Source organism: Clinocottus analis, unplaced genomic scaffold (assembly GCF_023055335.1).
Source record: "Clinocottus analis isolate CAN_PGR_092001 unplaced genomic scaffold, fCliAna1.0.p SCAF_12, whole genome shotgun sequence".
In the NCBI taxonomy this organism is placed as follows: domain Eukaryota; kingdom Metazoa; phylum Chordata; class Actinopteri; order Perciformes; family Cottidae; genus Clinocottus; species Clinocottus analis.
Window position 1 is genome coordinate 10,635,091 of NW_027175843.1, and position 13,838 is coordinate 10,648,928.

The 13,838-nt window shown below is 39.4% G+C and overlaps 2 protein-coding genes across 2 annotated transcripts; both read right to left on the bottom strand.

Moving 5' to 3' along the window:
* Positions 1-4,903: 4,903 nt before the first annotated feature.
* Positions 4,904-6,467, bottom strand: hoxd9a (homeobox D9a). Its single transcript, XM_068572658.1, has 2 exons — positions 5,872-6,467; positions 4,904-5,412 (listed from the first exon to the last, which is right to left on the bottom strand). Exons 1-2 carry the CDS (start codon positions 6,443-6,445, stop codon positions 5,168-5,170), a joined length of 819 nt encoding a protein of 272 aa, XP_068428759.1. The 5' UTR covers positions 6,446-6,467; the 3' UTR covers positions 4,904-5,167.
* Positions 6,468-8,156: 1,689 nt separating this feature from the next.
* Positions 8,157-10,248, bottom strand: hoxd10a (homeobox D10a). The gene is made up of 2 exons (XM_068572808.1): positions 9,501-10,248; positions 8,157-8,766 (listed from the first exon to the last, which is right to left on the bottom strand). Exons 1-2 carry the CDS (start codon positions 10,246-10,248, stop codon positions 8,498-8,500), a joined length of 1,017 nt encoding a protein of 338 aa, XP_068428909.1. The 3' UTR covers positions 8,157-8,497.
* Positions 10,249-13,838: the final 3,590 nt, after the last annotated feature.

Below are 13,838 nucleotides of genomic sequence, written 5' to 3' on the forward strand. Positions count from 1 at the left end.
GTCAGATGTGTAGAAAGTTGAAACCCTCCTCTTGACATCCTGGAGAATGAGCAGCGCAGTGCTGTAAATGTGTTGATCAGACGTTTATGAAACGAATGCAATTTTTTTAGAAAGCCGACCGTGGCGTATCGGCTGGAGCGCCATTGACGCGAATGCAGTGGGAAAAAAATCGCTTGGGAAATCAGGAAAAGAGCCATGAAGACGTTTGCCTCTCACACATGACCAGTGGCATCCAATGACAGGCGATGGAGGCACATAAAAAGGTCTATTACCAAGTTGTAAATTGTCCTCTCACAAAAAGGAATTCGACTGCAGCAGTTCTCCCCATCTTTGTGCATAATAGCAGAAGCCCATCCACAAACAAGCGGGTTTCTAGCTGCTTTTTCTTTCTATTACTCATACAGAAAATAGTGCAAAAGAGCAATTAGACTAGTTTCAGCTTCATCATATTACAAATTCGTTCATACAAATAAAAAATAAAGTAAATACAATGCAAAACTAGTCCATTGTATTTGGACATTTATACAAAAGCACGTTGGCGTAATGTTTGATTTGCTCAAGATGAAGAATGTGATGATGTTTGTGTTTAAAATAAGTGGGTCAGTTTTTTGCGCATTTAAAGACGATATCAAGTCTATTTCCTCCTTTTTTTGTTTTTCACTAAGCGGGCAGTATATATTTACAAAATGTTAATTTACGTTTTAAATTCAGGCCTACATGCTTTAATTTTGGTTTCGAAATTAAGAAAAATAAATGGAAGTTAAAAGTATCCTTTTTAAAAAAAAAAGGTCTATCACGTTGACCTTATGTGGCTGTTCAATTATTATTCCAGACAAAGTATGTTTTGAATTGTGTGGCTGAATATTAAAACGTCACATCACGTCCATATGTAAAATTCTGCAGCAAAAGAGAATTTCTTTCATCTCCGCCATGTTCTTCTGGTGGCATGCCAGACTCTACTGTGCGATTTATAGTCAGGCTCGGCCTCTAGTTTCCTTTGTGTGTGTGTGTGTGTGTGTGTGTGTGTGTGTGTGTGTGTGTGTGTGTGTGTGTGTGTGTGTGTGTGTGTGTGTGTGTGTGTGTGTTAGCTATGACTTGGACATTATTGTAACTTTAGTCCAGTGTATAGTCCATTGGGATAAGGTCAGTCAGACCTGGATTATCATCGCTTTAGTTTCGGTGCAGAGATAAATACAGAGACTCATTCTGCTTTTTCCTCGAGGTCCCTGCTGTAAGAGAATCGCCTCGTTGGTGGTGGACCAACGCACACTCAATGAATGATGGAGAGCCGCAGACAAATCTAGCTCCCTCACATTGGCCATTTTCTTTGATTAGGGAAAACAAATGGCGTCTGCCACAGGTCCATTAGATAGCCTAATAGGAGCTGTACACATCAAATAGTTAAACGTGCACATAAAAATACAAACCCGTGTATTCAGTTGGTTGGTAGTTAGTTAGATATTCTTTATGTGGTGTCATAATAAAGGAAACAAGACGTCAGTATTACCGTCCACTGCTTCAGAATTAAACTCCTGACCTATTGAAAATATGGAACCTATAAAGATATGGGGTTATCATGGATGGGGATGTTGAGGCTTTACACACATCTGAAACATTGTTAGGACTAATAAAGAACTAATAAAGATGTGTCAACCATGTCTCACGTCTCACATTAGCAGGTCTGCAGGCTGCATATTAATTTAGTCTTTGCTTTCTTCCAGTTTTCTCTCACTATTATAACGTTTCTGATTTAAGAATTGAAAGTAAAGCGTCCTTTTATATTAGTTATGTTAAGAAAGCATCCAAGCAAGTCGTCCAGGTCAGTAAATTCGCTATGCGAGTTGAAATTGAAACCTCTTGTTTTGATTTAGGAAATAGGAGATAAAAAAAAGTGTGACACGTTTTTAAAGAGAGAAGGTCCACGGGACAATGGGTTATGTACATGTAACGTTATTCACTAAATATATGATTTACTTTGATCACACATTATTTAGGCCTTATTTCGTATGCTTAGGGAATTAACCCAAATACGACATGGTGTCACTGACCATTACACTGTTTGCGATGATCTGAGGTGCTGAACGAATTCAAAATCGGTCATAATAACTGGTCCTATCATCATCATAGTTCAATAATGACACGTGAGCACAAGTACCAAAAGCTCTGCCCGATGACGTGCATTCCATACTAATGCTACATTGTTGCATTGACGTTTCACACACACAAACACACACACACACACACACACACACACACACACACACACGCACACACGCGTGACTCTGTATAATACCTGCTTGTCAAACTGCATCATCCCTCAACTGTACCGGGTATGGTTTTTGTTCGTGGATTGAAGACAATATAACGTGTTTTACGTAGACTGTGGTGGGACGTAACAAAGTACATTTAACCGAGTACAAGTACACATGTGAGGTACATACTGTACTTGATGTCATGCTGCTTTATAATTTAAATGGAAACGTGTTTATTTTCTCTCCATTGCATTTAACTGACAGCTTTAGTCATTTGGCAGCATAGTATTTTACGCCATATTTATCAGCTTTTTAAAGTGGAATCATATGTGTTCTATGCGTTAAATAAAATAAACTATTATGAATACATAAAGTACTTAAAATCCGCTACGCCTCGGCCAACTGCAACAGTAAAGTGCAAATTATAGATGGGTTAGTATAATGACAATACAAGGTACAAAACAAAGTGAAATGATCGCAAGGATAATATTTTTACAATATGAGTAATTTTACTTTTAAATCCATTTTGCTGATAATACTTACATGTTGCAGGACATTCTGAATACGTCGTATACCACTGCCTGGTTTGACACGAGATATAATAAAGGTCCCAGGAAACTCAGTCACACACAAACACTCTCTCACACACACAAACGCAGACGCGCGCACACACACACCCACACACACAAACACACCCACACAAAGCCTTGAACGTGCACGTATTATACTTTCACATGTGGCTTTGAGGAACTGAGTGTAAGTGTTCCCAATCGGTCAGAAACAGCTCATCTTCATAGCTTTTATACTCAACACTCAATAACAGTGGACATTGAATGTGTGAGTGGAGCAACGCGGCCTCTGCTCTAACATGAATGTAGCTAATGACAAGAGTGAAGTTGAGTTTAGTTGACCCTCACTCATGACCTATAAGGCAAGAGACATGAGAATATCCATAACGGCAAATGAAAGAAAAATGCTTGAGCCGCTTATTGCATGCGAGCGAACAGCGTGACAGTCCACTGCTTCTCATATATATATATATATATATATATATATATATATATATATATATATATATATATATATATATATATATATATATATATATATATATATTGAGCATTGTTAGGGAACATATCAGCAGTGTTGCAGTTATGCTTCAGAGTCAATAACTAATTCGCTGCTTTGACATGTACCTTGTTAAATTAGGTGGGAGGGGGATATGATTATTGGATGGAAAATATAGAGGAATGTATTTCCTAAAGTCGGATGTAATTGTTTCTTTTGTTTTCTTTTGTAGATTATGATAAGCTCCTTTGCTCTCGATTAAAATGCGCTCCTCTTTTGTGCGACTTGTTGCTGAGGTCTTTCCAATATGCAGCTGTTGAAGAAGAATGCTATTTTTGTTTTAAAAGGACGGGAAGTTGTTGATTTTATTACCAGTGATTATAAACTGGACTTTCAGATGCCATGGGCTGTACTGGCAGCATGCTCTAGCTGGAGATGAATTCTGCATCTGAGACTAAAAGACCAATGTCGCCCTCTAGCGCTCTCATTACTTTTCCATTGAAGCTGGTGCAGCAGAGGTAAACAGAGTGTTTAGTTCTAAATAATGCAGGGCTATCCATTAGCTTAAAAAATAGGTCAAGTTAAAAAAAAACACGTTTTATTAATTTGCCATTTAAACCATTTAAAATGATTTTAATGTATTTAAGTGGTGAGGCTGTATGGTGTCAAATAAGACCTATTGGTTTTACATTTCAAGGTAAAATCATCGGACTCCAGTAAAAGTGGAGTTTTGTTTCCCATCAGTGGGAAGTGCACTATAGGAATAAACGTGACCATTAGGCTGGGGGTGATTTCCTCTAAAACAATTCATCGACCAGACACCCTGGAAAAGTGTCTACATTCTGTTGGTCAGCAACAGACACGAATGCCCCAGAAAAAGGGGGTTTCAAAGGAGAGTATAATTACTGGCCAGGCCCATAAACTCATTTAGGCCAGACGTCTAGCCGTTTCTATAGCTTTATTGGACCGCGTCTCTTCCTGCTTTAAAGTCATTATTCGTACAAGTTGGACAATAAATTGGAAATCCACCGTAACACCTCTCGCAATCGTAAACACTTTATGACTTGTTTTTCTACGTTTCAAATCCACTGTTGAAAGTGAAATTCAACATACAAAATGTAACCTCTTAGAATTAAAGAGCGATTTGAATCCATTAAATGTAATGTGTTGGCTGCAAGAAACGTGTAAATACAGTGGCACACAACATGGGTTAAATTGTGTGTCTTAGTAGTTCAAATTGTGCGTCTAAAAGACATAACGGTGCAGTACTGAAAATAAAAAGCTCGGGGGGATATTTTCGATATTTAAAAAAAGCTAATTGCGGAAAGGAAATAAACCATCAGTGGGCCAGAAACGTACAGATAAACGTGTTAAATGCATTAAAGAAAAAACTGTTAATGTTTCAGACTAAATGGAACATTTGCAAAAGCTAAATGCACGCCTCTGTTTTTCCTTCACACATATTAGGCCGACAATTTTAAGGTGAAGTCTAGCAGGGTTTAGTGACGCTGTATCGTGTGTGCGAACCGACAACAGACAGCAGTCGTGCAGCTGTGAAAATGTTTTATATACAAGTCCAAATTCTTAACAACTATACGCATTACACAGACATGTTTCCTACTGACAAGAGGCTGAACGAATCTGACTAACTTGCTGTTGCGGTTCAGAGAAATGCAAAACAGAGGAAAATATCAACATTTGACGGATCCAGACGGTCAACACTGTTTGACACTGGCGCGCAATATTAGACTGGTGGGTCTAAAAAAAAATGGCTACCGATGCTCCTAAAAATGAATTTAATTGTTCAGATGGCCTCCTGTGTACAAATGTGTCAAAGAGCATTGATTTCAAAGCAGCTCTCTGCCGCTCCTCTCTCTGTTCATCTTCTTCATCTTCATCCTCCTGTTCTGGAACCAGATCTTCACTTGTCTCTCGGTTAAGCTGAGTATGCGGGCCACCTCGTAGCGTCGGTCTCTTGTCAAATACATGTTGTAGAGGAACTCCTTCTCCAGCTCTAAAGTCTGATATTTCGTGTACGGGCATCGCTTCTTTCTCGTGGAGCGAGCGTGAATCCAGTTTGCTGCAGGATTGTCTGAAAAACAGATAAAAAAGACATGTGATGAGGACGTGTGTCCTTTTAAACTTCACTATTTTATTATCACATTGGGGTTTGGGAAGTTGTGAGGACACATGCTGTTTATAGGAATTCCAAAGCAAAATGACAAATTGTTTAATTTGATAAACAATCCACACAGATTGCTATTTAATATATTGCATATATGTGTTATGTTATTACTGGTATAGGGTAGATATATTCCTAAAGTCCACCTCGGGTAACATCTCATCAAAAAGCAGCAATGTTCGGGGTGTCCTGTGACATGAAAAACTTCAGGATCCTCTGTAATAATAGCAGGGCGGGTTTTTCCCCTTCCCGAGCCGAGCAATAGTAGCCTACGAGACACTTTTATAGGTTAGTAAAACCTCCATCTACACTCTCAGCTCGCACAGTTCTTACGGTTGTAAATCAGGTTCGGCTATTTCGTTTACTTACTTGGGTCAAGTTGTGGTTTCTCCTCTTTGGGCTCGCTGTGGATCGAAAGTTCACTTCCACTGAGCTCTTTGGTCGCTTTTTCCTGACACTCCGATACTCCACACGCGAACTCCCCGGCGAGCGGCCGCTGAGCCTCTGCCTCCAGCGCGTCGCCCTCCGCCGCTTTGGGCGGCAGGACCTCCGGCTTTGTTCCGTACGAGGAGCGGCTGCTGGAGTGAAATCCGGCGAACGAAACGTGGTTGGAGATGGGGTCCATCCAGGAGCGGACGCCCACGTATCTGCCGTCCGAGGCGGGGAGATGCGGCTGGTGGTGGTGGTGGTGCATGTACGGGTGATAAATCCCCTGCGGGTGAACCGAGGACCAGGACGAGGAGAAAACGGCGGACTTTGGTGCAAAATGGCAAGAGGAGAAGTCGGCGTTGTCGCCAGCACCTGGCGGCCTCGGGGTCACCGTGTGCGGGGGCTGAATAAAGCGAGCACCGTACGCGTCCTCCGGCTCCTGCCCCATGATAGCGTCCACATAGCAGTTACTAAGAGTGCCACTGGAAGACATTTTTGATCTCTTCCTACTCATATAATAAGGGTTGAACTGTTACGGGAAGCGTCCCTCTATGAACAATCATAGTATTTTTGCTGGCCTGCATCTACGGGGATTGGTTACATGGATCACGTGGTCATATTTACCAATACAGCGAGTAAATCAATCCTGCCCTTGCTCTCTTTTCTCTCCGTCAGGTTTAATTTAGCTTTTCATTTCACATATAATTAAAAAAAAGGATCATCAGATGTGAATGTGGGGAGAAAATCGCTCAGATGAATGGAAATATCCAGTTTTTTTTGTGTGCGTGTGTGTTTCTTGTCATGTGCAGGACGCTACAACAATAAGCATCCGAAAAATGGGAATAAGACATATTCCTCTACAAACCGTCTTAACGTTGGAGAAAACTCTTTTAATGTTGGAGAAAACTCTCCTAATATCATCCCGATACCCCCAATGCTTGTAAAATGCTTTATAGACTTACAGAGTCCTCGTAAAATAGATGTAATAACATGTTGTAAAATAACAGAAGCCATTTCCGTTCACAATGCGGTGTATCCTTGCTTGTTATCTGGCGACTAAACATTTTTTTCTGGGTTAGCTTAAATTTTAAATGCTAAACCGGAAACGGCAGTTGTGAAATTATTGTATTCATTCAAAGGAGGGCAATAATGTCTTTATGCATCAATAAATGTTTTATGAGGTGCGTGTGATTATACATGTCGTCGATAAAAGAAACAGAAAAACAGGCTTGGTGAAGTCCGTCTGTGTGTTGCTGTCTAAAAGGTGTGAGATCATTCTAAATATCTACATCTCGCTTCTTCCCTTTTTCGCATTATATTAACATTTTTAAAAATAGTTGGTTGACCTTCAAATATGTTCAAGATCTAGGTCAGATCCGCAGACGGGATCAGACTGACAGTGGCACTTCATTTCATCACCGATAATCCTGAAATAGGAAGTTATTCTCGACAATGAAAATGCATTCCATACAATTAAAAGTTATTCTAGCCAATGAAACGAAATCCAACGAGGCGACTGGGGCCTGTACAAAAGGAAGGAAGAGCCAAGTCTTGTCGGTGAAACTGTGCTTGACCATAACAAAACTCGTCTGTAGTCCTTGTTTGACGATAGTTTGGTCTCTAACTCACCTGAGAATAAAAACACAAGTGTATTTCATCCCATGACCTTCGGTTGTGGGATATTTTGTGTTAAAGTCTTTTCGTGCTTAATTTTACAAATATCAGTCTCTAGTTTTCAGTTTGTCTTTGGGGAGTTGGAATGTCTTTAAAAACATGTAGTAGTAGGTAAAATATTGTTTAATAACAACTTTAACCCGCATGTATTAAAACTGTAAGTCCTCGAAGTAAATATTTGGATTTGAGCTTGTTGGTTCACCGTCAGCTGCAGTGTAACAAAACAATAATCTAGTCAAATTAGAAACGTATTTGAACTGTTTTTGGACACAAATGTATTTTTTGCAGTAAAGTGAAACATGCCTCGTTTAGAAAACATCTTATTTTCTCTCTTTAAAGCTATTTACAGCAAACTGATCGCTGCGTCAGTGTAAAGAAAAGCGCATTTCTACTGTGATACAGCAATGTAGCTGAAGTAATAGTAGACAAGATACTTTAGATAGCACATTTAGAAAGCATAAACAAACACAAAACAAGATTATTTGACAATTTATTGCAATATACATGCACACACATGCAATAAATTCACAGATTGACATTGTTTTCCGCCATAGAAATATTTCACTATTGAGCAAATTGCTTACTGTAAAACAAATGTTGCACGACACGACAATACATGTGCTTTCATGACTGAAAACAAGTCTCTTTTTTTTTTTCAAACGCAACACAATAGAACATCCACGTCTACTGGCTAAAGGGAAGACATCTATACTTCTCCAATAATCTAAGACCAAAAAGTGTTACCCTGTGATGGAATAAAACAAAATACACGACGAATTGGCTTATATGGTCACAGTTTCGTTGAAATTACAGATAAACGTCTGATGCCGCAACAGCATCAAACTGAATATGAGAGGAAAGAGAAGACAGCTAACCACGGACACATGCACGCTCACGAAAAGGTGAGATTTGAGGTCAGTTCGCGGATGCGGTTTTCTCTGTTCATTTTCTTCAGTTTCATCCTGCGGTTCTGAAACCAGATCTTGACCTGCCTGTCGCTCAGGTTGACGCCCCTGCTGATCTCTAGGCGGCGCTCTCGGGTCAGATACATATTGAAGAGGAACTCCTTCTCCAACTCCAAGGTCTGGTGCTTCGTGTAGGGACATCTTTTCTTTCTCCCACTTTTTGCAGTTAACCAGTTGCTTGTCGGCGGGTTGCAGACTGCAAAAGATTCAAACCATTGGCAGCATTCAGTATTTCAGATTCATCTTGGAACAACTCACCTGCTGCTTTGGATTTTACCTCTGGGAAATTACACATATTATAAATGTTTTCCCAGAATAAATAACATGCAGGGGATGTTATTAGTCACGTACGAGACACCAATAATGAAATGGAAATAAAATGAAACCCCCAACTGATTAAATCACGCACAGAAACACATCTTTACACAGCTTGATGAATGATGAAAAGATATTAATTTTATCTAAGCTTTACATATTAACATGTTGGCTTTCATTGTTAAAATGATCAACTTTAGATTAAATATCAAACAAATGTTGTCATGTTTTAAAGACTCAACTATCCTGAATAACACTGCTGCAAATCCACCAATTTTAGAAGCTTCTGAGTGATTCCAATTTGCATTTATGCAACAAATATGGCCACGATTTCAGGTCCTGAATCCCATGCAAGACACCTAAATATAAGACAACAAAGTGAAATGTTTCTTTTTGATGCACCACACTATAATTTACATATCTGAGGAAAGAGGGACACAGTCTGCATGCTGCATGGTGAAACCACTCTGTTGCCCATTACTGCAACCTGAGAAAGACTGTCATTAAACATTACGACTTTAGGGTTGTTTGTGTTTTATACTTGGTTTTATGATGCTGGAGCCTTCTCAGCACTGCAGCGACACGAGATAAAAGCTTTCATTGTAGCCAACCCACCTTTCCCTTCCTTCTGCTGCAGCTCCGGGCTGGACACAGAGCCGTCCACATTGCACGTTTTCTCCCCGGAGCTGGACTTGAGGTCCGGGCTTTCATCGGGGACCGGGGTCCTTGAGGTCTCGTGGTTTTGTGGGACGTCCTCGCTTTTCTTTTCCACCTCTGCAAAATGTGAAGGCGCCGATGAGGGCTGCGGTTTCGGGGTGACCCGGCTGAGCTGCGTCAGTGTTTGGTTTGGACTCGGCGGCGCGGGGCAGTAGTTCTCCTGATGTTTCCCATTCGCATAAGTTTGACTCAGTCTGAAATAGCCCGGAACCGGGATCTCGGGACCATCGACCGGACACGATTCGGAAATAATGTTAGAATAAGCAGGGAGCTCTGTCGAGCTGACTTTGTGTACTCTCTTATCGGAGTACATGCAGCAGTTACTCTCTTCCTTTATGCTCTGTGAAAATGTACAGTTCGACATCTGGTTGGACGGCTGTATTCTGCCGGGTCTATTCGGATCAGTCCAGTTATCTATTTGAGGTATGTACGAGTGGACATTCATGCCCATATTTTGGTGGTTGACCTCCCCTCTTTTGCCGAAAGACGGCAGGAGTCCACAGGTTTGCATTCCATAAGTTCCCATTTCTGAGCCGGACGGCATGTACATGTTGCTGCTGGAGTAATAGCTGTCCGACCTGCAAGCACCAATTAAAGAGTCCACTAAAAATGTATTTGCCGCAGGAGAGCTGCTGGAAAAGGACATTTTGGGGGGTTAAGATCTTTAGAGGAGAGAGATGTCCTTTGTAAGATGACATATCTAGGAAAAACAATCTCCGCGTAAGTCAGGATGCCTCCCGACCACATGACAAGCCCACCAATGAGATTTGAAAATGGCCTTGAGACGCAGCCTCCTCTCCCTCGGCACACGCACACGCACACACACACACGCGCGCACGAACTGCGGATGCAGACGTGGTCAACAGCGACACCTAGAACACGGACTTGAAATTGGTTTTCAGGCTGTTCAACCGAACTGAAACAATCACATTTAAGAAGAAGAAAAAAGAAGAAGACCATTTGAGTTGCATCCGAAAATAGTCCATCTTCATGTGGATCGTAAGTGTGTAACAAATAAAACTAAATTAAATGTTTTCAATGAGTTAAATGCTTCAAAGGATATGTGTATCTTTGTGTGAGAGACACTAGTGTGTAGCGTGCGTGTATAATGCTGCTTATATGACGCATAGGAGACAACTGCAGACATTCTAAAAGAATGTAACCAGCTATGTTTTCTTCTTCTATCAACCACTCAAACAGAGTCCACATATGTGCATAGTTGAAAGTCTGGGAAAACGTTGAATTATAATAAGAATGGCAACAGAAATCACACACGCGCACATTGTAAATATGCTGTTTTCTCTGTCACGCTTCCATTATTTATTTTTTCCTGTTGATATTTTTCAGTTTAACAGCAGCAAACTATTCCATGTAAAACGCCCATTTAGGTTTCCTGCTGTCAGCATGCAAATAAAGAATCTGGAAGGTAAAATGTTTTCACCATACTTTTAAATTGAGAAGCTTCGAGAAGCTCTGCATGCATGAAGGTCAACATCATAACCCTGTAAGGATTTACGATTCAAATAAATTCCACTTAAAACTGATAGAAAACTGATCCTTTATTATTTGCACAGATTATTAAGCACAATATATTGACATTTTTTCACAGGTATTATTGATCTTTAAAATAAACCCCTGGTGGAGTACAGCCTGGGGATTATTCTACTCAGAGCTCCATTGTTTTAGTCTGCAAGGAAGTCAAATGCAAATGTGGTCAACAGTACCTGTTAAACTCAGGGGGGAAATAAAACAATTACATTAAATTATCCACTGACCGAAAATATGAAGCAGGCCACGAATATCAACGACTCTACAGGTTGTTTACAAATAAACAAAGCAGGAAATGCAGCTCAAAATAATGATATCTTTGGTATTCATGTGAAAAGCTTTAAACATTCCTAAAACGTATTTGAGGAGTTGTGTAGATCCGCCTGCAAGGCTCTTAGATATTTACATTTGGTGCTAAATAAACAAATAGTATAAACTACCTAAATCGTCAACATCACAGGATTCACAAACAACAAAGTAAAGGCTTGTTAACGCAAATTTAATCAGTGAATAGATGCAATACATTAATTGTTAAACCACGTTCAGTTAGTTTAATGGAAGAAAAAAAAAACATTTAGCCAAACAGATATCTGAAAAAATGACACCAATTTTTGTTTTAATAATCATAATTCAAATAATACACATTGTTTCAATGGTTTAGTTTGCATATCATGTGACCAAAGGACTGAAACGAAATGTAATAATGAATATATTCTTTAAGTATAATCAACAATTCATATAGTATAAAATGTAGACTGCACAAGTACCGTAAAAGTGGAAAACAGATTAGACCTCGGGTTTTAATAACAACAACAATAATAATAATAATAATAATAATAATAATAATAATAATAATAATAATAATGATAATAATAATTATAATTATAAGGAAAAAATTAGAAAATCCACTTATATTTCAAACATAACGATAAAGCATATAGCACGTATAGTTTAAGGGACACCGACATGGTTATTAACATCATTATTATCATTATTATTATTATTATTATTATTATTATTATTATTATTATTATTATTATTATAGGTTCAGGCAAAAAAAAAGTCATCTTTTGCAGTAACTCTCATTTTTTAGAAGCAAATAGCGGCAGTTAAGGGAAAATATAATAACAGGGTTACAGCTGCAACAGGAAAGGTGAAGCAAATTACGTCAATAATCCCCCACAATGCTAAATATGAAATCTCGAGACACATTGCGATGGTGTGTAAAGTTGTGCGCCTTCAGGTGCTAAAGACACGGAGTAAGATGATATTCCTTTAGTTTGTCCTTTCACTTGAACATGACTTGTAAATGTACTTGTCGTCTGGAAGACTCGGGAGTGTATCAGTTAAACTATGCACTAAGAGAAACAAATAAGGTATATTAAGATTAAGTGGGCTCATTTTCTTAAAGAACCATAGCCTATACTGTTAAATGGTTTGATACACAACAATAGGTGGTTTTAGGCGTAAAAAAAAAACAAAAAAAAAACACAGGCCTAATCGGTTAAAAACACTAAACAATTCAGGCCACTGGGTGCAGCTGGAATTAAAACTAAAATGTAAACAAAACCTGTGTTGAACGGATTATTTCTCCACTCAATGGTTTTCGTGCAGTTAGAGGATATATTTGGCTGCGTTCTGCATCTCCACTCGCAACCAAAGCTGCAAGTCTGCCCTCATGTGGATACACCGAGACTATCTACACAGTTGGTAGAGCACTTTCACTGTAGGAGACGACGACAACCCAATTAAACGCTTAATGAAACCCCAGTTTTCTATAGCCTTGTTGGGAAATAACCGTGAATGTGATGAACCACAAATGAAATAAACATTAAGCATCTATTTTTGGTTTTCTGAAACAAGGGGTGCGATTGTTTCTGCATAAGGGCAAATAATCACATGAATGATCAACAAAGTGACGGTTTGTGTGGAATGAATACGTGTATTTACTCCGTTCCTTTGATTACAAAAAAAAATAACAGATATACAACACTGCTGAAGTAAAGCAGCATTGTATCAAGTGGAACTGCACAAAGAAAGAGATGTTTCACCTGCATTAAGTCCAGATGGAAACGCGCTTTTTTCAACAACAATTTTAAATCTTTCACCTCTGCAGCAATTTTAGAGGCGTATATATAAGCCACATTTCGCCTATTGAGAAATAGAAAAGCAGATCAACTTGAAAATGACTTAACCTTTCATGTGGCGGTCCTTTTTTTATAGAATATCCTCCATTTTATCCCGGCCAGCTACCATTACTAGTGCTTAGAGATGTCAAAAGGAGCTAAATATGGACGGGATGGGCAGACATCTCTTGACTTCTCTAAACATGTGTAGCTTTGAGCTTTGAGACAGGAAGGAGCATCAGAGCTCTTGTGGTCTGGGGGTTGGGACACCAAAGTCCAATAGCCCCCTATTTAGACATTTACAGCTGCGTTTATTATACTGTCTAGACGGTTCAAGGTTTAGTAAACCATCCAGTGTTTGAAAGTAGAGGAAATAACGCGGCGTACAGGCCTGCAAGCGCCACATTTCTCCATTGATGAATGTGGAGAAAATGCCCCCTTTGCTCGTCTTATGTTCTGTATGTGGACTTGGTTAAGTTCATGTGACAAGTTTCGTGACTATGATACAACATTTGTCGTGTCTACTTTATTTCACAGCACAACGTGCATTACATGCGTCTTA